The sequence below is a fragment of the Oryctolagus cuniculus genome, chromosome 7 (genome assembly GCF_051225735.1).
Source record: "Oryctolagus cuniculus isolate XC-2025 breed Fujian yellow rabbit chromosome 7, ASM5122573v1, whole genome shotgun sequence".
In the NCBI taxonomy this organism is placed as follows: domain Eukaryota; kingdom Metazoa; phylum Chordata; class Mammalia; order Lagomorpha; family Leporidae; genus Oryctolagus; species Oryctolagus cuniculus.
In genome coordinates, this window is record NC_142873.1 from 152,342,809 (window position 1) to 152,368,911 (window position 26,103).

General features: G+C 50.7%; 1 protein-coding gene across 14 annotated transcripts in view; it reads left to right on the forward strand.

Annotated features, from left to right (window-relative positions):
- UBR4 (ubiquitin protein ligase E3 component n-recognin 4) overlaps positions 1 to 26,103 on the forward strand; it is a 158,502-nt gene that overhangs the window by 128,269 nt on the left and 4,130 nt on the right. For all 14 annotated transcript variants that reach the window (XM_051858039.3, XM_089301426.1, XM_051858043.3 and 11 more), the window contains 16 exons: positions 2,825 to 2,946; positions 5,058 to 5,255; positions 6,252 to 6,332; positions 9,105 to 9,192; positions 9,682 to 9,809; positions 10,592 to 10,699; positions 11,348 to 11,467; positions 11,929 to 12,119; positions 12,548 to 12,721; positions 13,097 to 13,196; positions 16,465 to 16,683; positions 17,505 to 17,618; positions 18,444 to 18,586; positions 18,881 to 19,006; positions 20,036 to 20,230; positions 23,115 to 23,339. In XM_051858039.3, coding sequence (XP_051713999.2) covers positions 2,825 to 2,946; positions 5,058 to 5,255; positions 6,252 to 6,332; positions 9,105 to 9,192; positions 9,682 to 9,809; positions 10,592 to 10,699; positions 11,348 to 11,467; positions 11,929 to 12,119; positions 12,548 to 12,721; positions 13,097 to 13,196; positions 16,465 to 16,683; positions 17,505 to 17,618; positions 18,444 to 18,586; positions 18,881 to 19,006; positions 20,036 to 20,230; positions 23,115 to 23,339 — 2,332 coding nt within the window. The remainder of the gene's footprint in view (positions 1 to 2,824; positions 2,947 to 5,057; positions 5,256 to 6,251; positions 6,333 to 9,104; positions 9,193 to 9,681; positions 9,810 to 10,591; positions 10,700 to 11,347; positions 11,468 to 11,928; positions 12,120 to 12,547; positions 12,722 to 13,096; positions 13,197 to 16,464; positions 16,684 to 17,504; positions 17,619 to 18,443; positions 18,587 to 18,880; positions 19,007 to 20,035; positions 20,231 to 23,114; positions 23,340 to 26,103) is intronic.

A 26,103-nucleotide genomic window follows, 5' to 3' on the forward strand; every position in this document is an offset into this window, starting at 1 on the left:
TCCTTGTGGAACTCCATTCTCACTCTTGGCTACGTCTCTGCTTTTTAAAATATTTATTTATTTACTTATTTATTTCAAAGAGTTACATAGAGGGAGAGACAGAGGGATCCTCCATCTACTGGTTCACTCTGCAATGACCAGGCTGAAGCCAGGAATCTGGAACTCCATCTGGGTCTCCCATGTAGGTGGCAGGGGCTCAAGCACTTGAGCCATCTTCCACTGCTTTCCCAAGCCATAGCAGAGAGCTGGATCTAAGAGGAGTAGCGGGACTTGAACTGGCGCCCATATCAGATGCCAGCGCTGCAGGCTGGGGCTTTAACCTGCGTCACCACAGAACTGGCCCTCCCCACCCCCCCAGCCCAGTGCTGTATTTTAAGGAAAGACAATTTCCCTTTGGCTGTATAGTTGGAGGAAATGGGAGCATTGTTTCCAGCTGACCCTTACACCAAAGATTTATGCATGAGAGTGTATGTAGTTCTGTTGAACTCATAGCCTCCACAGATTTGGGGCTTTTTTTTTTTTTTGACAGGCAGAGTTAGACAGTGAGAGTGAGAGAGAGAGACAAAGAGAAAGGTCTTCCTTCCGTTGGTTCACCTTCCACTACGGCCAGTGCACCGTGCTGATCCGAAGCCAGGAGCCAGATATTTCCTCCTGGTCTCCCACACGGGTGCAGGGCCCAAGCACTTGGGCCATCCTCCACTGCCTTCCTGGGCCACAGCAGAGAGCTGTACTGGAAGAAGAGCAACTGGGACAGAATCCGGCGCCCAACTGGGACTAGAACTTGGAGTGCCGGCGCCGTTGGCGGAAGATTAGGCCAGTGAGCCACGGCACCAGCCAGATTTGGGGCTTTTTATCCAATTCTCAAATCCTGGCAGGTTGTGGAGATCAAGGTTCAAAGTAAAACTGGCATCATTGTTTTGCTTATTTCCTTGGTTTTTTGTTTTTTTTTTTGACAGGCAGAGTTAGACAGTGAGAGAGACAGAGAAAAGTCTTCCTTCCGTTGGTTCACCCCTCAAATGGCTGTTACAGCCGGTGCGCTTATCCAAAGCCAGGAGCCAGGTGCTTCCTCCTGGTCTCCCATGCGAGTGCAGGGCCCAGGGACTTGGGCCATCCTCCACTGCCTTCCCAAGCCACAGGGATTAGCCAAGTGAGCCATGGTGCCGGCCTTTGCTAATGTGGCACTTCATTACTACCTTTTAATTCAAATTTTTTAAAAGACTTGTTTATTTATTTAAAGGCAAAGTAACAGGGAGAGAGAGAGAGAGATCTTCCATCCCCTCATTCATTCCAAGGGACTTGGGCTATCTTCCACTTCTTTCCCAGGCACACCAATAGGCGGCTGGATCGGAAGTGCAGCCGCCAGGACTCAAACTGGTACCTGTATGGGATGCCAGCCTTGCAGATCGGGGCTTAACGTGCTGTGCCACAGTGCCAGCGCTTACTTCAACATGTTAAATTGTTTTTACCTGGTGGGGAGTGGGTTGTAGGTCAGGGAACCTCATCTGCCATTTTGCCCACAATGGACACTTTTTTTTGTTTTTTATTTATTTGAAAGGCAGAGAGATAAGGGGAGACAGATCTTCCATCCACTGGGTCACTCCCCAAATTGCCGCAACAACCGGCCAAAGTCAAAGAGCCTGGAGTTTTTTCTGGGTCTCCCACATGGGTGCAAGGGCTCAAGCACTTGGGCCATCTTCCACTGCTTTCCCAGGCACATTAGCAGGGAGCTGGATTGAAAGCGGAGCAGCAGATCTTGAACCAGCTCCCATATGGGATGCCAGCGTCGCAAGTGGAGGCTTAATCTGCTAGACCATGATGCTGGCTGGTGGGACTCTTAAAAACACCTTACTTCCTCCCTTTTAAAAAAAAAAGATTTATTTATTTATTTGAAAGTCAGAGTTACACAGAGAGACGAAAGACAGAGGGGTCTGCAGGTTCACTCCCCAGTTGGCCCCAATGGCCTGAGCTGTGCTGATCCGAAGCCAGGAGCCAGGAGCTTCCTCAGGGTGTTGCACGTGAGTGCAGGGGCCTGAGGCCCTGGGCCGTGTTCTACTGAGATGATGAGATCGATCAGAAGTGGATCAGCCGGGATTCAAACCAGCACCCATATGGGATGCTGGCACTGCAGGCGGTGGCTTTACCCACTATGTCACAGCGCTGGCCCCTCCTCCCTTTTTTATAACGCAAAGTTATCTCTTTGATTCATAGAGGGCAATTTACCTAATCTTTAGAATGGAGCTTAAAAGTATAACTTCCCAGGGCCGGCAGTAAAAGATGGCCCAAGTCCTTGGGCCCCTGCACCCACATGGGAGACCTGGAAGAAGCGCCTGGCTTCGGATTGGCGCAGCTCCGGCCATTGCAATCTGGGGAGTGAACCAGCAGATGGAAGATCTCTCTCTCTGTCTCTACCTCTCTCTGTAACTCTGTCTTTCAAATAAATAAGTCTTTAAAAAGGCAGACAAAAACTATAACTTCCCTTTGATTGAACTAGAGTACAATTAAGATTATTATTTGGCATTTTTTGAGTACTTGTTTTGGACAAGGGGATGCTAAGTTGAATAAGACATTGTGCCTTTCCTTAAGGAGTAATATACTCAGGGCAATACATGTTGACCTGGCATTAGGTTATTGAATCGAATGTAGTCTGGGTATAAAGCAATTAGTCTCGAGTTTCCAGTTGAACTGTTGGTGCTGCCGTGTAGGGCATTTATAGAGTTACTGGGCTTCAGGAATCTGTCAGTGATGGTATTGTCATTTAAAGTCTCATCTGTTTACACAAGTGAGCTGTTTCCTGACTGACTTGGCCACTTTGGTTTTTTGGCAGGTACAGAGTCGGAAACCAAGGCTTTCATGGCTGTGTGCATTGAGACAGCCAAGCGCTACCACCTGGATGACTACCGAACTCCTGTGTTCATCTTTGAGAGGCTCTGTAGCATCATCTATCCTGTAAGCAGGGTGCTCCTTCCTTAGGGTGCCCACATGTGAGCATGAGACATTTGTCCCTGAAGCCTCTTGGTGATTGATCGTAGATATGGGGAATCTCACTGTGAGCACTTGGGGGCCAGTCAGCATTTCAGGAAGATCCACTGACATGAAACACAAACAGAAGCAACCTCAAAAATCTTCCTGTTCCTGGTGAGAAATCAAGACCTCCCTTGGTCTTATTTCCTAAATTCAAGGTCAAGATTAACTTTTTTTTTTTTAACTAGAGCTAATCTTCCACTGGGAAAATCCCATTGCTTAATCAGCCCACCGTGTTGTGGAAGAGGTTTTTTGTTTGTTTTAAAGATTTATTTATTTATTTGAAACGGAGATATTTTTAAAAAAGATTTATTTATTTAGTTAGTTTAAAGATTTATTTTATTTATTTGAAAGAGTTACAGAGAGGTGTAGAGACAGAGAAAGAAGTCTTCCAATCCGCTGGTTCACTCCCTTAGATGGCCACAACGGCCGGAGCTGTGCCGATCTGAAGGCAGGAGCCAGGAGCTTCTTCCAGGTCTCCCACGCGGGTGCAGGGGCCCAAGGACTTGGGCCTTCTACTGCTTTCCCAGGCCATAGCAGAGAGCTGGATTGGAAGAGGAACAGCCGGACCTAGAACCGGCACCCATCTGGGATGCCAATGCTTCAGGCCAGGGCTTTAACCTGCTGCGCCACAGCGCCAGCCCCAAGATTTATTTATTTATTTGAAAGAGATACACAGAGAGATGAGAGAAAGAGAGAGAGAGATCTTGCATTCGTTGGTTCATTCCCCAATTGGCTGCAACAGCCGGAGCTGTGCTGATCCAGGAGCTTCTTCCAGGTCTGCCATGTGGGTGCAGGGGCCCAAGGACCTGGGCCATCTTCTACTGATTTCCCAGGCCATAGCAGAGAGCTAGACTGGAAGTGGAGCAGCCGGGACTCGAACCGGTGCCTGTATGGGATGCCAGTGCTTTAGGCCAGGGCATTAACCTGCTGCACCACAACACTAGCCCCTGAAACAGATCTTTCCTCTGCTGATTGACTCCCCAAATGACCATAACTGAAGCCAGTGGCCAGGAACTCTGTCCAGGTCTTCCACATGGGTGGCAGGGACCCAAGTACTTGGGCCATCATCTGCTAGTTTCCCAGGTGTATTAACAGGGAGCTGGATCAGGAGCTGAGCAGCCAGGAGTCAAATCAGCACTCTGATATGGGATGCTGGAGTTGCAAGTGGCAGCTTAACCCAGTACCATAACAGTTTTGAGCTAGAATTTAAAAACATTTTTTTTTTCCTAAAATTTTTTTATTTGTTTGAAAGGCAAAGAGAGAGAGAGAGAGAGAGAGAGAGAGAGAGAGGTCTGTCTGCTGGTTTATTCCCCAAATGCCCACATCAGCTAGAGCTGGACAGATACGAAGCCAGGAGCTTCATCTGGGTCTCCCATGTGGGTGCAGGGGCCCAAGCACTTGGGCCATCCCCTACTGCTTTCCCAGGTGCATTAGCAGGAAACTGGATCAGACCAGTGACTGTATGGGATGCCGGTGCCATGGGTGGAGGCTTAGCCTGCTGCGGCACGGTGCCAGCCCTGTAAAGACGTTTTCATGCTCTTCCTTCTTTCTTACCCTTGTTTTGTGCATGCCTGTAGCGTGTTTGTGTTTCCCCTGTCCTGAACTATGTGGAAGCGTGGTGTGATCAGAGACCCCTGCTACAGTAGAGGAAGGATGCACTGATTGTGTCATCAGTTCACAATGAGATTGTCCAATGTTGTGTCCTACAGAGAAGCCCTCTGCATGAACCTCAGGGTCAGCAGTGACAAGTTGTTCAGCCCCTGTGTGGATAGCTTCGCAGGAGGCATGCCTGCCACTTCTCATCTGCTTATTTTGTTAGACTCTCTCCTCATCCTCCTATGAGTTTCAGAGCAGATGCTTAGTGTTTCTGGCTTCGGGAATCGTGTCTGGGTGTTTTGGAGTTTCCTCCGAGCTTCCTGTCTTCATGTACGAGAGGCTGTCAGGTGTCTTCCTCAGAGTGTCCATAGAGAAAGGTAGCCTGGTGTGACTCTGCATCTGCTGTCCCTTGATGCGCCCTTCACTCTGTCCTGTAGGAGGAGAATGAAGTCACTGAGTTCTTTGTGACCCTGGAAAAGGACCCCCAGCAAGAAGACTTCTTACAGGGCAGGATGCCCGGGAACCCATATAGCAGCAACGAGCCAGGCATCGGGCCGCTCATGAGGGACATAAAGAACAAGATTTGCCAGGACTGCGACCTGGTGGCTCTCCTGGAGGATGACAGTGGGATGGAGGTAACACACCTGGAACCTTATTGCCCTTGATTAGAAGTAGGTTAAGGATTCGGACCCAGGTGCTTCCCTGAGTAACCACTTGACGTTGGGCAAGTTCTTTTATTTTTATTTTTTTATTTTTTATTTTTGACAGGCAAAGTGGACAGTGAGAGAGAGAGAGAGAGAGAGAGAGAGAAAGGTCTTCCTTTACTGTTGGTTCACCCTCCAATGGCCACTGCGGCCGGTGCACCACACTGATCTGAAGCCAGGAGCCAGGTGCTTCTCCTGGTCTCCTGTGCGGGTGCAGGGCCCAAGCACTTGGGCCATCCTCCACTGCACTCCCTGGCCACAGCAGAGAGCTGGACTGGAAGAGGGGCAACTGGGACAGAATTCGGCTCCCCGACCGGGACTAGAACCCGGTGTGCTGCACCGCAGGCGGAAGATTAGCCTATTGAGCCCCAGCGCCAGCCTGGGCAAGTTCTTGATTCCAGTTTCTCACCCATAAATTGGGGTTAATGATTCCCACCTTCCCTAGTGTTAAGGTTCACTACCTGTGAAGGGCTCTGCCTGGTGCTCGGCATGGAATAAGCAAGTGGTTAGTGCCTAGTGGTGATGGTGGTACATTTTTACTGTTGTTGTCACTGCTGACAGAGGCATCTCAGTGATTCCAAGTTAATTGAGCTCCCTGAATACTGGCATTATAAGCCCTTTGCAAGTGTGTGGCCTGTATCTGACACCTTCCAACAGAAAACCTTTAGGATTGGGCATTATTGTATACACGAGATGGACAAAGGACAGGAGAACGTCCTTAGCAGGGTTTCTAAGTGGGAGACCTTGGTTGAGTTACGGATTTTTGCGACCCCTGGAACTCTGCACACATGTGCATTTGGTTAGAGCAGGAGCGTCTGTTGAGAGGTCCCTGAGCCCTGAACCACTGGTAGAAGGTGCCCTGTGATCTTGGGATGTATTTGCCTTGCAGTTGTTTGGGTTAACAGCCTTATCTGCTTCTCTGTTCAGCTTCTGGTGAACAATAAAATCATCAGTTTGGACCTTCCTGTGGCCGAGGTTTACAAGAAAGTCTGGTGTACCACAAATGAGGTATGTGTACCTGTGTTCTTCTTGCAAGTGTGCTTTTCCTTTTCTGACTTGGGCCGACTTGAACCAGGAGAAGCCATTGTGAATCATTTCTCATCCAGCTTGCTGCAGGACTTGGAGCTTCCCTTCTGCTGTGTGTGGGCAAGTGGAGGAAACCAGTGATCTTGTCATCCTCTGGAGGTTTCTGACTCGTGAGGGTCGAAGGGCCTCAGGAGAGCCTGAGCCTTTCCTGCTTGTGCACAGCCCAGAGCCTTCAGGCCAGCTGGCTCCTGAGGGCACACTGTAATGGGGAGGGCCTGATGCCTGCACCCTTCTCTTTTCATTTGAATGCCTCTCAGCTAGATTAATTCTCAACTTTTATGGGCTTGTTCACTTTTCAGAACATTTTCCCAATAGTTGGGTCAAAGGTCTCGTCTATGGTTTCGTGTTTTTTTTGTTTGTTTGTTTTTGTTTTTTTTTAAAGAATTATATTATTTCTTTGAAAGAGTTATATAGAGAGAGGTCTTCCATCCATTGGTTCACTCCCCAAATGACTCCAACGGCCAGAGCTGAGCTGATCCAAAGCCAGGAGCCAGGAGCTTCTTCCTGGTCTCCCACGCGGGTGCAGAGACCCAAAGACTTGGGCCATTTTCTGCTGCTTTCCCAGGCCATAGCAGAGAGCTGATGGAAAGTGGAGCAACCAGGACTCGAACCAGTACCCATATGGGATGCTGGCACTGCAGGTGGCAGCTTCACCTACTATGCCACAATGCCAGCCCCTCCGCCTTTTTTTCTTTTTTTTTGGGGGGGGGGTGTCTTTATTCCTTTTCTTTCTTCCTGTGACGTTTCCATCTCCGTTTGTCTTTTAAATGAATAAAATATATAACTTAATTCCAGCAAGCTACTGTGCCAGTGAAACACAGCAGACTTTTTGTTTTTAGACTTATTTATTTGAAAGGCAGAGTTACAGAGAGGCAGAGGCAGAGAGAGAGAGATCTTCTGTCTACTGATTCACTCCCCAAATGGCCACAGTGGCTGGAGCTGAGCCAATCTGAAACCAGAATCTTGGTGCTTCTTCTGGGTCTCCCACGCAGGTACAGGGGTCCAATCACTTGGGCCATCTTCCACTGCTTTCCAAGGTACATTAGCAGGGAGTTGGATCAGAAGTGGAGCAACCAAGACTCGAACCAGCGTCCATATGGGATACTGGCACTGCAGGCAGCAGCTTTACTCACTATGCCACAGTACCGGCCGGCCCTCTTCTTCTGAAACTAAATTGAACAGCATATTATTTGTACATTTGACCTTTAATCAGTTATACATTTTGGCCTTGCTCATTTCTGTTCTCCTACTTGTGCTGAAGTATCCTTGCAAATAGTGGTAGTGAGCTCAAAGAATACACATGGGCATCTCCTCTTTTGAACCATAAGGCAAGTTAGAAGTTGAGAATCTTTCCTCCCTCACATTGGTGTGCACTGTCCACAGAGGAGTCCTCTTGCCAAGTCCAGAGTTTATAGTAGCCTTAAAGATTTATTTATTTATTTGAAAGGCAGAGTTATTTGTAGAGAGGTTGATAGAGATCTTCCATCTGCTGGTTCACTCCTCAAATGGTCACAACAGCTGGTGCCAGGCTAGGCTGAAGCCAGGAGCCAGGAACTCCATCTGGGTCTGTCACATGAATAGCAGGGGCCCAAGCACTTGGGCCATCTGCTGCTGCTTTCCCAGGCGCATTAGTAGGGAACTCGATCAGAAGTGGAGCCCCTGGGACTCGAACCTAAGCTCATGTGGGTTGCCAGCATCATAGGCGGCAGCTTCTGCTGTGCCAGAATGCCAGCCCCCAGCCTGTCTCTCTAGCTACTCGCCACAGCCTGTTTTGTTTTCTGTGTATTGTTGGTGGTGGTTCTGTCTAAGGAGTTCCCATTGGGCTTCCAGGGCTGAAAACCCTTGTGGAACTGGCCTTTCTCTGCAGGTCCCACTTCTGAAGCTGAGTATGAACTTGAGTTAGGGTGGTAACTGCCTCCCACTGAGTGTCCTGTGGTGTGACTGAGCCTGTTTCTCATCTCCAGAGTGAGCATCACGTGTGATAGTGCTGTGCTCAGTGTCTGGCATACAGTGAACTCTCCTGATTTAGTTCAGTAGAAGTGCTATGATCTGATTTGAGGAAGCTTTGTTTCTAGTTATTTCTATCAGGCTATGGATTTTAAATAGAAAAAATATGGATGAACTGCCTCCTTTCTTATGGCGATGTGAAGACCTGAGACTCACCATACGCAAAGATTGATGTCTTCTCTTTTCTTGCTTTTGATTTTTGAGTTTTGAATCAAAGCTCTTTGATATAAAGGAATTCACTTGTCCTGATTCTTTGGGTAGTGGGCTCTGTTGATTGCGGATTATCTACTCCAGGGGGAATGCAGGTTTGGGTTTAGACCTGGGCTTAAGGTGGGTAACTTTGAACAAGCTGTTTGACCTTACTTAAATGGGAGTTATAAAATGCTTAGTTAGCATAGGGCCTAGCACGGAGTAGAACACTCAATAAATAGTCATCGTAGTTATTACATGGTGTTTTGATGAGATTGAATGAGATCATGTTTGTGAAGTATTTCATACAATGTCTAGCCTGAAGTAGACACTGAATAAAATCAACTTCCTTGCACCTCAGTAGGCTTCAGTGTGTTTGGATTCTGAGAGATTTTGTGGTTAAGCGGTTCTCCCACATTGCTGAAGCATTAAGCAAGAGTAGGTGTCGAGTCCTTTGCGTTTTTCTGGTCCTGTTGACAAGTAAGTTTCTGTGTTCAGGGGGAGCCCATGAGGATTGTTTATCGGATGCGGGGGCTGCTGGGTGATGCAACCGAGGAATTCATCGAGTCGCTGGACTCCACCACAGGTAATAGTGGTCCTTCCCCTAGACAGTGTTGCAAAGTGGATTTGAGATTTTGGACTCCTGAGTGGGTCACATCCCAGGACTTGAGTATTCTTAGCAAATACTCTGCAGTACCTCTGCATCAGAATTGTGGAAGGGAAAGCCATCAGCATCTGTGGCCTACTTCAGATACCTGTAGGAGTTGAGAAAAACTTAGCTTTTATAGGGGAAAATGCAGTAAGCAACAGACTTGTTCAGATTTATTTTTAGCTAGTTTTTTCTGCCATTGATGGTAGTAGTACATATTTTCACATTTGAGTAAATAATTTTAATTGAAACCTTAAGCTCATAAGAGTGAGATGCTGTAGTTTACTGTCCAGTTCTGACCCTTTTATTAGCTGTGTCTTTATTGGAGATTAGGAAAAGGCTCTTGGCTCCCATCCTGGAAGGGGGCTGTCCGTCTGGTTTCCACACTCACCTGCCTCTGTTTCTGCTTGGCTTCCTTCTCTGCAGATGAAGAAGAAGATGAAGAAGAAGTGTACAAGATGGCTGGGGTGATGGCCCAGTGTGGGGGCTTGGACTGCATGCTTACCAGACTGGCAGGGATCAGAGATTTCAAGCAGGGGCGTCACCTTCTAACAGTGAGTTGGGGTTAGCAAGGTGGGGGCCAGCCTTCCAGCATTGACAGCAGCCATTGTGCCACTCCACCCTAGAGGGCAGCATGGTGCTGTGGGCCAGGGCAGGCCAGTGAAGGACCTGGCAATTCCCTCATCCTCCCACCCCTACAACCATAGTGACGGGGCTTTCTCTGATACCTCTTTAATCACCCCTAGGGCCCGTGTCTGATTGTCTTTACCCAGAAAACTGCACTTGTGTCAGTCATCGTTATTATTTTATGATTGCTTTTTAAATGGAATTTTGTAATGTAGCTCATTTCCCACATCATAGGATTTTGTTGGGTTTATACCATTGTCTCATTAATAACGATTAGAGGCGTCCATAGGTACCTTTTCACCACTCGGGGTGCCTGAGAACATGTGTCATTGTGCCCGTGGTTTAAATGACGCAGTTCTGAGCTCATGGAAGCCATGAGCTTTGGGATCATTCTGCCTGCTGTTAGTGCTGGGATTTCCCCGAGGCAACAGAACAGCACCTGTCCCATTAGGAACTGGATTCTTGCTGTAGAGAGGAAGGAAGATGTACCCAGCCTGCGGGCACCATCCCTGGAAAACACTGCTGTTCACAAGCTTATCTGAGAGCCCAGCCGTGGCCCCTGGAGGGTCACCGCTCCTCCCTGTGCTCTGCATTTCAGAAAGTGCACTTGGTGATCGTGCCCAGCCCCTCTTGGCATTTCCTTCCTGCTCGTCCCTGCACCCTATACTTGCAGACAGCCACATGGGTTTTGACTGTCTTCTCTTGTCAGGTGCTGCTAAAATTGTTCAGTTATTGTGTGAAGGTTAAAGTCAACCGTCAGCAGCTGGTCAAACTGGAAATGAACACTTTGAACGTCATGCTGGGGACTCTAAACCTGGTAAAGAGTGTGGGCTGTGGGTGATGAGGAGGGAGCCTTACATGTCCTGGTGGGGGAAGACATCTCAGTTCTGGGCTCAGATAAAGTGGCCTCAAAGCTTCACCTCAAGCCCTTCTGCTGTCTGGCTCTGAGGAGGCCAGGCTTGGGTCACTGAGCTGACCCTTCTCCTGGCTCACACTTGTGCAGTTGCCATGGCATCAGAAGGTTCCCTGTCCCTCTCCTGAGTTCAGGTGAGAGATGAGAGAAGGCACTCCCTGCAGTGGTCCAGATTCTATGGTGCACACTCAGTCTGGGAATTAAGACCATGAAGGGCACTCTTGAGCAGATGAGTGGATGTAGGGTTGTTTTGTTTGTTTTAATGACACAGGAAGAAAGACCTTCTGTCTACTGGCTTACCTTCCAGATGCCCACAGTAGGCAGGGTTGGACCAGGCTGAAGCCAGCAGCCTGGAATTCTATTCAGTATTCTCATGTGGTGCCATCCACTCTGCCTCTCAGGATGCATTAGCAGAAAGCTAGATTGGAGGCAGAGTAGCCCGGACTTAAATTAGTACTCTGATATGGCAGCTTAATCTGTGCCACAGTGCCAGTGTTGCCCCCTGTAGCTGCAGTTTGGTTCTGAGAGTGACTGGGTCTCCCTCTCCTACAGGCCCTGGTAGCTGAGCAGGAAAGCAAGGACAGTGGGGGAGCAGCTGTGGCTGAGCAGGTGCTTAGCATCATGGAGATCATTTTAGATGAGTCCAACGCTGAGCCCCTGAGTGAAGACAAGGTGAGTGGGGTCCTCTCCCTGCATCTGCCTACACTGTCTCATTGCCAGCAGAAGACCTGCTCGCGTCTTGCTGAGTTCCACCGAGGATGACGGTCTGCTCGTATCATTGAATCTCTGGCTGCAGCTCCCACTTCAGTTTCTCTCCACCCCTAACTTCTCCCATCTAATTGGTACTGACTTGGTTAGAGCTGTGAGCGCTCAGTGTCCAGCAGCCTCTCTTAGGCAAAGAGGAGATTGAATGTTTGAATGGATGAGACTGTAAATAGAACCACCTAGAAACTTAGACACTAACTTGAGTAAAACTGAATCCTGTTTCTTATTCCCTAGGAGGTACTGGGACACAGTTCTCCTTGGGCCACTTCTGGTGGCTCTAGATGGAAGTGGGTTGACCTTTGTGGTCAGCTGTTGGCTGCAGCCACAGTCCTGACCTCACCAAGGGCCTTGTCCTCTCTTTGTTGCAGGGAAACCTCCTCCTGACAGGTGACAAGGATCAACTTGTGATGCTCTTGGACCAGATCAACAGTACCTTCGTGCGCTCCAACCCCAGTGTGCTCCAGGGCCTGCTTCGCATTATCCCATACCTTTCCTTTGGAGAGGTGGAGAAAATGCAGATCCTGGTGGAGCGATTCAAACCATACTGCAACTTTGATAAGTATGTAGCTGGGGTTCCTACAGCTAGGTAGGAGTCTACACAAAAGTCCTCAGCTGGTCCTCTGGGACTAAGGACGAATCACCTGAATTTCTCATAGATTATTGTGTACCACGTCTGGCTTTTAAGGGGCTCAGTCTAGTTGGGGAGTCAATAGTTAAAGTAGCAACTGGCCAGAAAGAGGTGTTGCTGTTGGTGAAATGGGAAGGGGTCTGACAAATTGGAGAGAGTCAGGTATGAGGGTGTGAAAATGCAAGAGACACTTGTTGAGTGGGGGTGGGGGGGGTGCTAGGAGCCAGGTCCAAGGGTCTTCATGTTGTGTGAAGGGGTTTTGACCAGGTCTGTAGCTGGTTGAAGGTTGTTCACCAAGAGAATGACCTGATGGGCTGTGTTCTGCCTGTCACACCCTCAGACTTGCTCTTCCTGCCTAGGTACGATGAAGACCACAGCGGTGATGACAAAGTCTTCCTGGACTGCTTCTGCAAGATAGCAGCCGGCATCAAGAACAACAGCAATGGGCATCAGCTGAAGGATCTGATCCTGCAGAAGGGAATCACCCAGAATGCCCTTGACTACATGAAAAAGCACATCCCCAGTGCCAAGAAGTAGGAACCCCTGCCTCTGAGGGGCTGCTCCCCTCCCCTGCGCCTCCCTGCAGCCTCTTGGTGCATGAACGCTTCCTGCCTGCTTCCTCCCCCTCCTTGAGGCCTCCTGCTTGCTCTGAAGCTCTCAGAGTGACCACTCAGCCACTGCAGATCCTTAGGGGCTGTGGGGAAGGAGCCCATGTTTTGGTTTCTCTTCAGTTACTCACCTCTTGGGGGCTTCACAGTGGAGCTGGGTGGTCTTTGTGATTCTTTATGACACTCTGGGGGTGTTGTGTTTGAACAAGCACTGCAACTTTAGGGAAGCCAGAACTACAACTGGTTTCTGGGTAGTCTTTGCTTCCTGGACCTGCTAACGGGCCTTCCTCTGCTCTGCAGTTTGGATGCTGACATCTGGAAAAAGTTTTTGTCTCGCCCAGCTCTGCCGTTTATCCTGAGGCTTCTCCGGGGGCTGGCCATCCAGCACCCTGCCACCCAGGTGAGCAGCTAATGTGCACGTGTACCTTACTCTGCAGACAGGACTAGCAGGGTGAGAGCCCTGTGCACCTCTCTTCTGTCTGCCTCTGACTGAACAAATACAGCTGCCTGATTCACTAGGGACGTGATTTGCCCTAGTGAATGAGACTGGAGTTGAAGGGACTCGGAGCTCAGCTAGTTCACCTCTGTGCAGGGAGGAAGTCATATTTCTGAATTTCTTATTCAGATCATTCTTAGGTGGGGCTTCACTGTCCCCTGAGTCAGCTGTGTGGCAGTTGAACTATGAGGGTGGTGAGCAGACTGGATTTCTGGCCAGAGTCCCTGAGGCGGCTGAAAGCTTCATTCTGGGGGAGGTCTGCCTGTGTCATTCTGCAGCTCATTTCCTCATCTCTCTCCCACTGCAGTGAACTGATGTCTGTTAGTCCACACGAACTGGCCCTGCAAGAGGGACGAGGGCCAGGTTTGTTTTTTTTCTTTCAGTCACAGGTTTTGAGTTAATTGTAGGTTCATAGAGAAATCGTGGCTGGGAAGTAATTCAGAGGGCAGGCTGTGTGGTGCAGCTGCCTGAGCCACTACTGGGGATGCCTGCATCCCATGTCTGAGTGCCAGTTCAGCTTCTGCTTACTCAACTTCTGCTTCTGCATCCTGTGATACAGCAAAGGATGGCTCTAGTACTTGGGCCACTGCTATGCATGTGGGGTGCCAGGTAGAGTTCCCAACTCCTAGCTTCAGCCTGGCCCAGACCCAGCTGTTGTGAGCATTTGGGGAGTGAACCAGTGGATGGAAGATACAATCCATGCCCACCCCCCCTTCTCTTTTTCTTTCTCCCTATCAAGCAGATGAAAAAATAACTCTCTCTCTCTCTCTCTCTATATATATATATATATATACATACACACACACACACACATACACACACACACGCTCCCTATCAAGTAGATGAAAAAAAAAAAACTAAATACACACACACAGAAAATGTATGGATGATTTACCCAGTATCTTGCAAAACAGCACACATCATGGCCAGAATGTTGATTTTGATACAGTCGAGATACAGGATAGTTTCATCGCAAGTACCTTCCTATTGCCCTTTCATAGCCACATCCACCTCACCCTGTGTACCAGTGATGAACACATGACGGCCGCTGACATGGTCTCCACTTCTGTCATTTCAAGAATGTTACACAAGTGGAATCATACAGAGCTGCTTTTTTCACTCTAATTTTCTGGACATTCATCTAGGTCGGCACATTCATCGATGACTTATTCCTTTTTACTGCAGAGTATGGATTATCACAGTTGTTTAGCTATTCATTGATTATAGGATATTGGGATTATTTCCAGTTTGGGGCTGTTCTTATAAAGTCATTATGAACATTGATGAGGTTTTGCATAAATATCAGTCTTCATTTTTCTGGGCTAAATGGCCAGTGCAGTTTGCATCAGTGTTGTAAAATGTACTCAACTGATTTCTAGAGTGATTGTATCATTTATAGTTGTTCACAGTCATTAGGTGAGGGATCCAGTTTTTCTGCGTCTTTGCCAGTATTTTATGGCTCTTTTTCTTTTTTCTTCAGATCTTTTTATTTATTTGAAAGGCAGAATTGGGAGGGGAGGGTTGTTGCATAGAATGAGGTCTTCCATCTGCTGGTTTACTCTTTCTAAATGGTTGCAATGGCCTGAGCTGGGCCAGGCTGAAGCTGGGAGCCAGGAGCTTCTGGGTCTCCCATCTGGGTGTGGAGGCCCAAGGACATGGACTGTCTTCCACTGATTTCTCAGGTGCATTAGCAGGGAGCTGGATCAGAAGTGGAGCAGCTGGGACTCAAATGGTGCACATATGGGATGTGTGCTCTGCAGGTGGTGGCCTAATCTGCTATGCCACAGTGCTCAAGTGGCTCTTTTTAATCTATAACCATTCTGGTAGATGTGCAGTGATGTCCATTGTGGGTTTAGCTGTGTGTCTCATGTTGGGTAATGATGTTGAACATCATTCTGTGCTTAATGTCTTCAGTGTCCAGATCTCACCCCTCTTCTCTTCTCTCTCTTCTTTTTTTTAAGATGTATTATTTATTTGAAAGGCAGAGTTACAGAGAGGCAGAGAGAGAGAGAGAGAGAGAGAGGGAGGGAGAGAGAGAGATATCTCCCATCTACCGGTTCACTCCCCAGATGGCCACAACAGCCAGAGCTGTGCCGATCTGAAGGCAAGAACCAGGAGCTTCTTCCAGGTCTCCCACATAGGTGCAGTGCGGGAGGCCAGGGACTTGGTCCATCTTCTACTGCTTTCCCAGGCCTTGGCAGAGAGCTGGATAAGAAGTGAAGCAGTGGAGACTCAAACTAGCGCCTATGTGGGATGCCAGTACTGCAGGCGGTAGCTTTATCCACTATGCCACAGTGCCGGTCCTTCACCCATTTTCTAATAGGATGGTTTAACTTTGAGTATCGGGAATCCTTGGGGTTGGATACTTTTCCTGTTTATAGTTTCTTCGTTGAATATTGGTCCCCTTCTCATTTAATAGTCTGTTCTGATAATCTGTCCAGAAGTTTAGTGACTGGATTTCATGTACCTGGCACAAGTCTCTAATAGTCTAAACTGTTGTTCACCTCAATGGATATAGTCATAATTAGTACATCTTTGGGTAAATATTTTTCCCATGTTTCCATATCCTATTTTGCATGAGAGTAAATTAGGCAGCAGAGTTATAACTTGGCCAGAGGCAAAATGATGAGCTTAAAATACAAGTCAGCTGATTTCCAGGCTTATTCTTAGTAAAGTGGATTACTTTCTGTAGAAGGTTTTATCTAGTTAGATATTTGATAGTCACACCCTGACCATTCATTTTTCTTTGGACTGCATTTAGTCTGGAGGGAGCCAGAATGGAACAACAGTGTGAGAGGTAGAGTGTGGAAGGGGTCAAAGGGAAGAGGAGTTCTTTTTCAAAGATTTACTTTATTTAAATGAGTTAGAGAGAGAAGTGTTCTGTCTGCTGGTTCACTTCCCAAGTGGCATAATGGCCAGGGCTGAGCCAGGCTAAAGCTAGGAGCCAAGAGCCACATCCAGGTCTCCCATGTGGGTGGCAGAGGACTAAGCACTTGGGCTATCTCCCACTGCTTTTCTCAGGCCATTAGCAGGGACCTGGATCAGAAGTGGAGCAGCCGAGACACGAACTGGTGTCCATATGAGATGACTGTTCAGAATCAAAGGCTCTGCCTGCACCTGTTGGTAGGGTTGTCTAATTGGAGGCATGTATATCTCTCTGGTCTTCTGGCAGGTTCTGATCGGAACTGACTCCATCACAAACCTGCATAAACTGGAGCAGGTGTCCAGTGACGAGGGCATTGGGACCCTGGCAGAGAACCTGTTAGAGGCACTGCGGGAACACCCTGATGTAAACAAGAAGATCGACGCGGCCCGCAGAGAGACCCGGGCTGAGAAGAAGCGCATGGCCATGGCGATGCGGCAGAAGGCTCTGGGCACTCTGGGCATGACGGTAGGGCCCCACCTCAGTCCCTACTTGCTTGCCCTCCTAGTTAATGAGGAGGTGGCTGTGGCATGGCCATCTGTGCTTCAGGACAGAACGGGGGCTGAGGATGGGGAAGGTGAGGAGGTGGGAACTAGGTGTGCTGGGCATCCGCAGAGGTGTGACCATTATTGTTCTGCCTCCAGATGAGACGAGTGACGTGAACTGAGCAAGTTCACAGTAATAGTAAAAATGGGGATCGTGACCATGTTTATTGAGGATTTGCTGTATGCTTCAGTTTCTTCCTTGAAACGTTTATATAAATGGTTCTGTGAAGTTGACATTATAGCCATTTTCCAGATGAAACTGAGATGGAGAGGTGAATTCAGTAGGCCTGAGCCTATAACTAAAATGTAGTTGAAAGGATTTTGGGTTTTGGACCTGGGTCTGTTGGACACAAGGACTCTGCCCTTTTCAGTGTCCCACCTGAGAGGAAGCAGTAATCCCAGGAGAGCGTTCTCGCAGCCAGTGGAGTTGTCAGCAGCTTAACACGTGGGAAATGGATCTTGGAATGGCCCTTGGCAGCTGAGACTTGGTGCTGCTGGCACAAAAAGGGGCTTTTTTTTTGTAGCAAATGGCAGCCTTCCAGGGTTCCCACTGGGTGGTTTCCTGTGCTTCAGCGGCTCCTGTCGGAAGGAGAGAACAGCAGAGGAGTCTGGGCTCTCCTCTCCTCGTGCTGCAGCAGTCCGTGCCGTCTGTGTGGAAGGGCACACTGCTGCGTGCGTCTCCTGGCTAGGGTAGGAGGGCATGTGGCAGTCCTCTTCTGACCCAGCTCCTCGGTTCCTCTGCAGACAAACGAAAAGGGCCAGGTCGTGACCAAGACGGCGCTCCTGAAGCAGATGGAGGAGCTGATCGAGGAGCCGGGCCTCACGTGCTGCATCTGCAGGGAGGGCTACAAGTTCCAGGTACAGCTGCTGGGCTCTACCTGGGCCTGACGCGCAGCCCCGCCCTCGTTCCAGGTGGCCTCTCTCCTGCAGAGCGACTTGTGCTTGATGGGAACATTGGTCTTCCTCCTGCTCTTGCTCACAATAGCCCCTTTAGACTCTGTCTGTAGACAAGGCCTCATGCTCAGAGCTTTATGTAAACTGGATAATTTTATCTTTAGGCCCATGTAAAACGCCCCAGCTTCTGGTTAAGAAAACAGAGTCAGAGCCAGAATTCCAGCCCAGGCTCCTTGGACTCCAAAGCTGAGCTTTCAGAAACATACCATGCTGCTTCCATTCAGGGCACCTGGGGAGTCCAGACCCTGCCCCTCGAGCTCATTCTGACAGATCATCCCTGAAAGGGGCAGAGCGCCGAGGGGCCTCCTTGCCTCCTGAGGCTGCAGAACGGCCCTTTCGTCTCCAGCACGCATGCAGTACTCGGCACCCGGCACCGTGCAGCCTGCTGGTCCGGTGGTAGCACAGGCTCCTCTGCTCCGCCTGGCAGCCTTTGAAGAGCAGGTGACGTGTCAGTCAGCCCTTGTCATTTTCAGACAAGTGAGGCAGCTTAGCTTAGGCTTGCATAGCACCCCCTTCCTCTTTTCTTGAGGCCATGCCTGGCCAAGTGCTTACCCCACGGCTGAGGGGCTGACCTCACCTGCTCTCCAGCACACACACCCTCAGCAGCCAGAGTGCCACGGCGCTGCCGCAGAGGGGACAGACACTCCGTTCCCTGCTCTGCTTTGCCTCCCGAAGCCTCCCTGGGACATGTCCTCACCTCGCCTCCTCCTCCTGTTGTCGTCTTTGCAGCCTACCAAGGTGCTGGGCATTTATACCTTCACGAAGCGGGTAGCCTTGGAGGAGATGGAGAACAAGCCCCGGAAGCAGCAGGGCTACAGCACCGTGTCCCACTTCAACATCGTGCACTACGATTGCCACCTTGCTGCTGTCAGGTAGGCCCGGCTCGTGGAGAGCAGGCTTCTGCAGCAGGCGCGAGTGGGCCTCCTCCCGCGGCCTGGACCTGGAGGCAGTGGCACTGCCAACCTTGAGGGTGCTCTCCTTAAACCATGTAGGTTCCTGAGCTTTCCCTCCGCAGCAGGAGGTGAAAGCAGTCTTGCTTGCCTGAATCAGGGAAGCCGGCATTTGCTGTCGAGGTTACAGGTAGTTGTTTCCACAGGGGCAGGAGCGCGGATGGTTCCTCTCCTGTCCCACTCACTCAGTTAATTCCAGCTCTCCTACCTGTCCAGGTTGGCTCGTGGCCGGGAAGAGTGGGAAAGTGCTGCCCTTCAGAATGCCAACACCAAGTGCAATGGGCTCCTTCCTGTCTGGGGTCCCCATGTCCCTGAATCAGCTTTTGCCACTTGCTTGGCAAGGTGAGTATTGCACATTTTTCTAGTAGAAAGGAGGGGATTCCCAGGAGATAGCTATGAGCCCAGCTGCCGATGGCACCATTTCCTGTCTCCTCCACGGGAACCCATGTCTCTCCTGGCTTGTTGTCTGGGGTGCTGTCCAGAGCAGTTGCAGATAGGGGAGGAGGGCTTACTGTGGGGGTGGCTAATGTGGCCCACCCACAGGGTGACAGCAGCCAACACCCTCAGCATTTGAGGCATGGGGTAAAATATCTAGTGAGTCATGCTCTCCTCTCCTTTGTTGATCTTGCGGCCTAAGACCTGGGGCCTCCAACCTCTGACTTGGTCCTTGAGGCCAGGATTTCCCAGAGTTCTTTTGTACAGTGGGTAGGTGGCTCTGATGTTTAAGTAATGAAAGTGGCTCAGTGTCGGAGGGGGATATTGGGCTCCTTGTGAAGCCGCTGTGGTTGTAAAATTCCAGACAAGAGTAGCTAAAGCTTCCCCAGGGGCCTCGTGTCGTATTGATGCCCTGTTGTAAAGCTCAGGATGAAGAGGTCCTCACCGTGAAATGGGCCCCTGGCAGCGGGGACAATAAAAATGAGCGATAGAGTTGAGTGCTTGCTCTGTGTTGTTGTTGTACCCATTCTGCAGATGAAAGAGATTGAGGTGACTTAACGCAGGGTCACCAGTTACCTAAGCAGGGCCCAGATGAATGGGAGTGAGTACTGACTTAGGGAAAGCCTTTGATTCAGAGGTTGAAGAGCTTGTTTTTATGGAGAGAGGACCTTGTGAGCCAGACCAGATAACTTCTGCTGTTTTTCCTACAAAATGTGCTTTCATAGATAGCCTCCCTGTGTCCTGTGAAGTCTGCCAAGGAATGGGCAGCAATGACCGTGTCCTGCAGGCCCAGCCCCATCGTGGGCATCCCCTTGATCTTGTCCATTTATTCACCTTTGAGGCCATCAGGCTAGGGGCACCCAGGGTGGGGCTCTGTTTTCCAGTCTGGGCTTTCACCTGGAATCTCACTTCCAGCATATGTTCCGCTTTCTGCAGGCACAATACTTACCTCCAGGAATGCACGGGCCAGCGGGAGCCCACGTACCAGCTCAACATCCACGACATCAAGCTGCTGTTCCTGCGCTTCGCCATGGAGCAGTCGTTCAGTGCGGACACCGGCGGGGGCGGCCGGGAGAGCAACATCCACCTGATCCCATACATCATTCACACTGTGCTTTATGTCCTGAACACGTCAGTATCCCATCCCCTGCAGGCGACTCTGGACTCACCCACCTCACACCCCACACCCCTCTGCCCCAGCTTCCTGTCTCCTCCCTGACCAGTTCCAGGGAGCCTTTGTTGAGGTGGGGAGGTTCATCTGTCTTTTGAAGTCACATAGAATAAAGCAGCAAGGGTGACTTCCTTTCCAACAGTGTCCCATCTCCCAGTATGGGCAGCCAGGAGCTGCATCCCTTAAGTGACCTTCAGTCTTGAGGGCAGCCCGGCCATCGAAGTCTCTGGTTTGATGCAGCCACTACTACTACTTAGAAGATTCTTCTTGTGAGTTGAGAGAGGCCAAGGGTTGGGCTCCACTGTGATCTTTAGTCCAGGACATAGGAGTTGTTACAGGGGAGTTTCCCGTCAGGGAGGGGCAGCAGAACTGAGGGCCCGTCTCATCAGTGCAGAGCTGGGTTGGTGGTCCCTGCTTTCTCTCCAGTGCATGATGCTTCTGGCAAGTGCAAGTGCAAGGGGAGAGGGGTTGGTGCAGGTTTATCTGGGAAGGTCAGCCAAGGAGGCAGCCAGCGACCGCAGATGGTATTTTTGTCCAACATTAGGTTGATACCTGAAAGTGTGATTTTAAAGAAGCACTTGGAGGGGGTAGGGAATATCCTTTCATTCCACTCAAGAATTTAAAAGTAGACTAAGAGGTTTATTACGCCTTAGCACGTTCATTTCGTTTAAATGGGTTTGTACTTGTAAGCCCCATTTGCTGCAGTCTCACAGGCCTGTTGGGCAGGGCCTGGCACCTATGGCAAAGCTGTGGACTGCCCACCTGTGTGGCCGGCATGCAGTTCAGACAGCAGGACAGCCTGTCTCTTGTTCTTTCTGATCCTCCCTCTTCAACAGTGTTATTTTCTCCTTCCCTCCCCTTTCCTTGAGACTGCAGGCCTCATTGTTAAAAACACAAGGCAGGTCTCCATCAGCACATTACATCACCTGCTAAGCCGCAGGGGCTGTCGGAAGAAACACCTGGCTTCACAGACATTCCCACTGTGCAAGCCATGCAGCAGGCCTGAGCAGGGCTGATTGCCAGTACTCCTGGGGCCGCCGCCAGCCCTTGTTTTTTGCAGAGACATGTCTCTTGGCAGCCTTAAGGTGGACTGGACTGTTCCCTTCTGCATGGAGAGAACAGACTCAGCTAGGGAAACAATTTCTACAGACTTCAGGTGTTCCATGTTTCTCACGTGCCAGGCTTTTTTTTTTTTTTTTTAATAATTTGAAAGAGTTAGGTAGAGTCAGAGAGAAAGAGATCTTCCATATGCTGGTTCACTCCCCAAATGGCTACAACGGCCAGAGCTGAGCTGATCCAAAGCCAAGAGCCAGGAGCTTCCTCCTGGTCTCCCACATGGATGCAGGGACCCAAGCACTTGGGCCATCTTCTACTGCTTTCCCAGGCTATAGCGGAGAGGTGTATTGGAAGTGGAGCAGCCGGGACCCATGTGGGATGCCGGTGCCACAGGCCGGGGCTTTAACCTGCTGCCTCACAGTGCCAGCCCCATGCCAGGCATTTTTAACTCCTGCTTGTGTCCCTTCGTTGGACAGGGAGTTGGCTCTGTCACAGTGGCCTTGGTCAGTCAGTGGCTGAGCCAGAAGCTTTGTCGAGGGGCACTGTTTTCTCTGCTACAGGCTGTCTCCCTAGCCAGCCACTTGACGTCGGTGTGCTTGGTCTCAGGGCATCTGGGTGCCGATGGTGAAACTTTTGCGTGTGAAGACAAGTGTGTCACACCCTGGCTACCATGAGCCAGAGTGGGGCCTGAGTAGGTCCTGTAGTGGCCGAACATCACCTGACCTGTGGGTTCAGAGATGCATCCAGGATACCCCTGCATTGTGTCACGCGCATTCTGCTGGTGCCTCGCACCCTGCCCTCCTTGCCCACAGCCCCATCTGGCAGTGCCACATGCAGCCCTGGAGACAGGGATCCTGGTGACTGCTGGGGTCATGCTTGTCGTCTCCCTGTGGACGTAGGCGAGGGCATCAAGCGTGCCTGGCATGCAAGTACCTTAAGGAGAGTGGAGCCGGAAGCACAGCATCAGGAAGGACCTCAGTGACTTCTTGGTGCCCGCTCCACGAGCTGTTGTCAGACTTCTCCTGAGGAGGGCAGTAGAGCGCCAGCATGGAAGGCTCGGGCCAGGCTGCCTGGGTGCAGCACTGCATCCTGCCCCAGCGTGACTCTGGACACGAGAGCTGCCGGCTCTGTACTAGCTTCCTCCTCTGGAAGGGTGGGGCAGTGCTGGTGCCCGTCTGTTGTTCTGGTGAGGCTCAAACGAGAGGATCCACACGGAGCACGTGGAATGGTGCCTGCGTTGGTTTGTTGTGATCATCATTGCAGCTCTGGTGAGAGTGAGGACAAGAAGCAGCGTTCACCTGGCAGAAACGATTCTCAGGAGCGAGGGGACACAGGCCGTAGGGAAGCTGACCCCAGTGGGGAGCCTAGGACGGGACCAGACACGTACTTGACGCAAGCCCCTGGGATGTCGAAAGACTGCTGGAGTGCAGGAGAATTGAGGTGGTGAATGCAAGTTAGGGAAGCAGCTTTGCTCTCTCACTCACGAGCCTGGTGACTTTGGGCTTCCCAGTGGTTAGGACAGTCCCATGTGGAGTGTCAGTGTGCCTGCAGCTGACTTTCAGGAGTCACTAGTTGTTTGGAATTGTGTGGGAACCACAGAGGGGTCGGGATAGGTGTCACAGAGGAGGGCCTGGGAGGAAGAAGGTGCTTGGATTGTCCGGGAGGAAGGAGGGAGGCCTCGCGGTTGGGGTCAGAAACTGCAGAGACAGACAGACATCAAGCCTGTCCTGCTCCCCTCCTGGCTGCTGCCGCCTCCCCAGCCCTGCTCCCATACCCCTTTCCTTCCAGGACCCGAGCAACTTCCCGAGAAGAAAAGAACCTCCAAGGCTTCTTGGAGCAGCCCAAGGAGAAGTGGGTGGAAAGCGCCTTCGAGGTGGACGGGCCCCACTACTTCACAGCGCTAGCACTGCACGTCCTGCCCCCTGAGCAGTGGAGAGCCGTTCGCCTGGAGATCCTGCGGAGGCTGCTGGTGACCTCACAGGCCCGGGCAGTGGCTCCAGGGGGTGCCACCAGGTCAGTACTTGCTTCAGAGAGCTGCTGTTTGCCTGGTGTTTCAAGACTTGTGTGCTACGCAGAGGCTTGCTCTTTTGACTCAGCAGTTGGCACTGACTTCGGTCTGTCAGGCCAAGAGGCTAGGCCAGTGGCTGGCAATTGCCTGGTCTCTGGGTTTTTGTTCCTGTTTTTAAACTCCCCAAATGGGCACAACAGCTGAAGCTGTGCCAATCCAAAGCCAGGAGCCAGGATCTTCTGGATCTCCCACGTGAGTGCAGGGGCCCAAGGACTTGGCCATCTTCTGCTGCTTTCCCAGGCACATCATCAGGGAGCTAGATCAGAAGTGGAGCAGCTGGGACTCAAACCGGTGCCCATATGGGATGCCAGCACTGCACAGGCGCAGCGACAGCCCAGGTCTCGGGGTTTTGTGTCTAGCCACTGGCACGGTGGAGCCAGGCTCACCTGCTATAGGAAATTTCAGAGGATGGCTGCCAGGCACAAGTGATACAGCTAATGAGGAGAAGATGAAGCCATCAGGGGACTAAGACTGGGCCAGATAGATTCTTGTGGTTTGGGCATACGTAGGAATGTTTCAGTGGAGCCACAGTTGGGAGTTTCTGATCAGAAACTCACAGACCCTCACCCCCTGCCCATTCTGTTCCCATCCCACCTGCACCACCTCCGTGCACCTTTTACCTCTGGACCCACTCTCCTGCTGATGTGCTCATCTCCCAAAGAAGAGGGTGCCTCTCAGCAAGGAAGTGGCCTTGTGTTTGTGACCTGGGCTGTGCTTTCCGTCAGTTGGGAGGTGTCTGCAAACAGCAAGCACCACCATTTCTTTGAGGTGACTCCATTGATGGCTGTGCAGCGTGGACCCATGGGCGCGGCTCTGCTGATACTGCCCGGAACTGTCTGTCTGGGCTAGGGAGCTGCAGAGTGGGGAGTGGGCTCGCAAGTCTCCGTTTCTGGAAAGTCCGTCCCTGTGCTGCTGCTGCTCCCCTGGGATCCTTAAGTCTGTGTCCCAGAGGGTCTTTCCAAGTCTGCAGGTCAACATGGAAGCAGAGAGGGAACTCCTAGGCCCAGGATAATGGCAAACCAAGTGAAATACTGCTGGGAGCTTGTCTGTGGGCACCCCACGTGCACAATAGGAGGGGGCGAATCTTGTTAGAGTCCTGTGTGACTCCGCCCCCCCCCCCCCCCAGGTGTCACATTCCACTGTTTCCCAAGAGCATTGCTAGTTAACCAGCTGCCAGAAATCAACATTCAGCACAGGAGGATGCCAGGGAGCTGATAGGGCAGACCCGGCCTGCATCCATGGCAAATGCTGTGAAATCCGAACCCACCAGAGCCGCTCTGCTTTTAGCAACCGTCCCAGCAGTTAAGCAGCAGCTTGCCCCAGCTTACGTAGGAAAATGCAGTACGAGCTACGCTTGTGAGTTGCCATTCTCTCAGTGGTTGAGTTGGGCTGGATCACTCAGGATGCCTGCTCACCAAAGCAGAACAGTTCCAGAGAAGGACCAAACCTGGCCAGGGGCTAGGGCCGTGAGCCTGGTGCACAGGAAGAGAATCCTGACAGGAGCAGCCGTGGCTGGAAAGGCATTAGGAGGGTGTCTCCTGCTGCTGGCAGTGTCACTGGCAAGCAGGCCTTGTATGTTTGTTGATGGGGTGGGTGCAGTAGCAGACACAAAAATGCAAAGCAAGAGAAGCTGACCTGCATGTTTTACAGTCAGGAAAAAATGGTCCTCCTCTTCCAGGAACTTGCCGGCATTGAAACCTGGGGTTGCATAAGCTTCCCTCACGGCCTCGCCCGTGACCGTCTGGAACTGACTGTCGTCCTCATGCAAGGGCCACTTTCTTTCATTTTCACTTCAGGCTGCAGCATCTGCAGGCGTCATAGGCAGAGCAGAGAGTGAGTGGAGGATGCTGGAGGGGAAGCACAATTCAACACACGAGGACTGTGTCATTACTTTATGTCTTGGGAGTTAATTAAGCAGTGAGTGCAGGTGTGAGTGGCTGTCCCATGCTAGGTGGTTCCTGCACTTGAGGCCAGGTAGTTTTAGTGTCTGAACTAAACACCATCTATACTTGTCCCATTTTCACAGTTCTTCTTTTAAGATTTTTTTATTTGTAAGTCAGAGGTATCTTCTATCCACTAGTTCACTCCCTAGATGGCCTAGATGGCCGCCAATGGGTCTCCCATGTGGGTGCAGGAGCCCAAGGACTTGGGCCAACTTCCACTGCTTTTCTCAAGCCATTAGCAGGGAGCTGGATTTCGGAAGCAGAGCGTCTGGGACTCGAACCAGCATCCAAATGAGATGCTGGTGTTGTAGGTGGCAGCTTTACCCGCTTCGCCACCACACCAGCTCGTCTTCACGATTCTTATACTTGCACATGCATGTTGTTACCAAACATTCTGATACGTGTCCCTTTAGTCGTGGGATATTTTCTAAGATTTAGGGTACTCTGGGACAAGAGTTGGTCTACCCTTGACTTGGGATAGATGTGGTGGCAGTTTGTAAATGAAGTTTCTCATGGAGTGTTAGATGATGGAAACCTAACCCTGACCCTGGTATTTCACTTGCTCTGCCCTGAGAAGTCTGGTCTTTCTCTGTTTCATGGTGGCTCTAGCCGCTCTACTGTTTCCTTAAACCGAGAGTGTCTGCTGAGAAGGCCGTGAACATTGTGCGAGCACCCCTGTGCTCCAAGGCACCGTCTTTAATCCTGAACTGAACCACTCGGTGAAGTAGAGACGGTAACACTGGAAACCAAGGAGTGTGGTGAACAG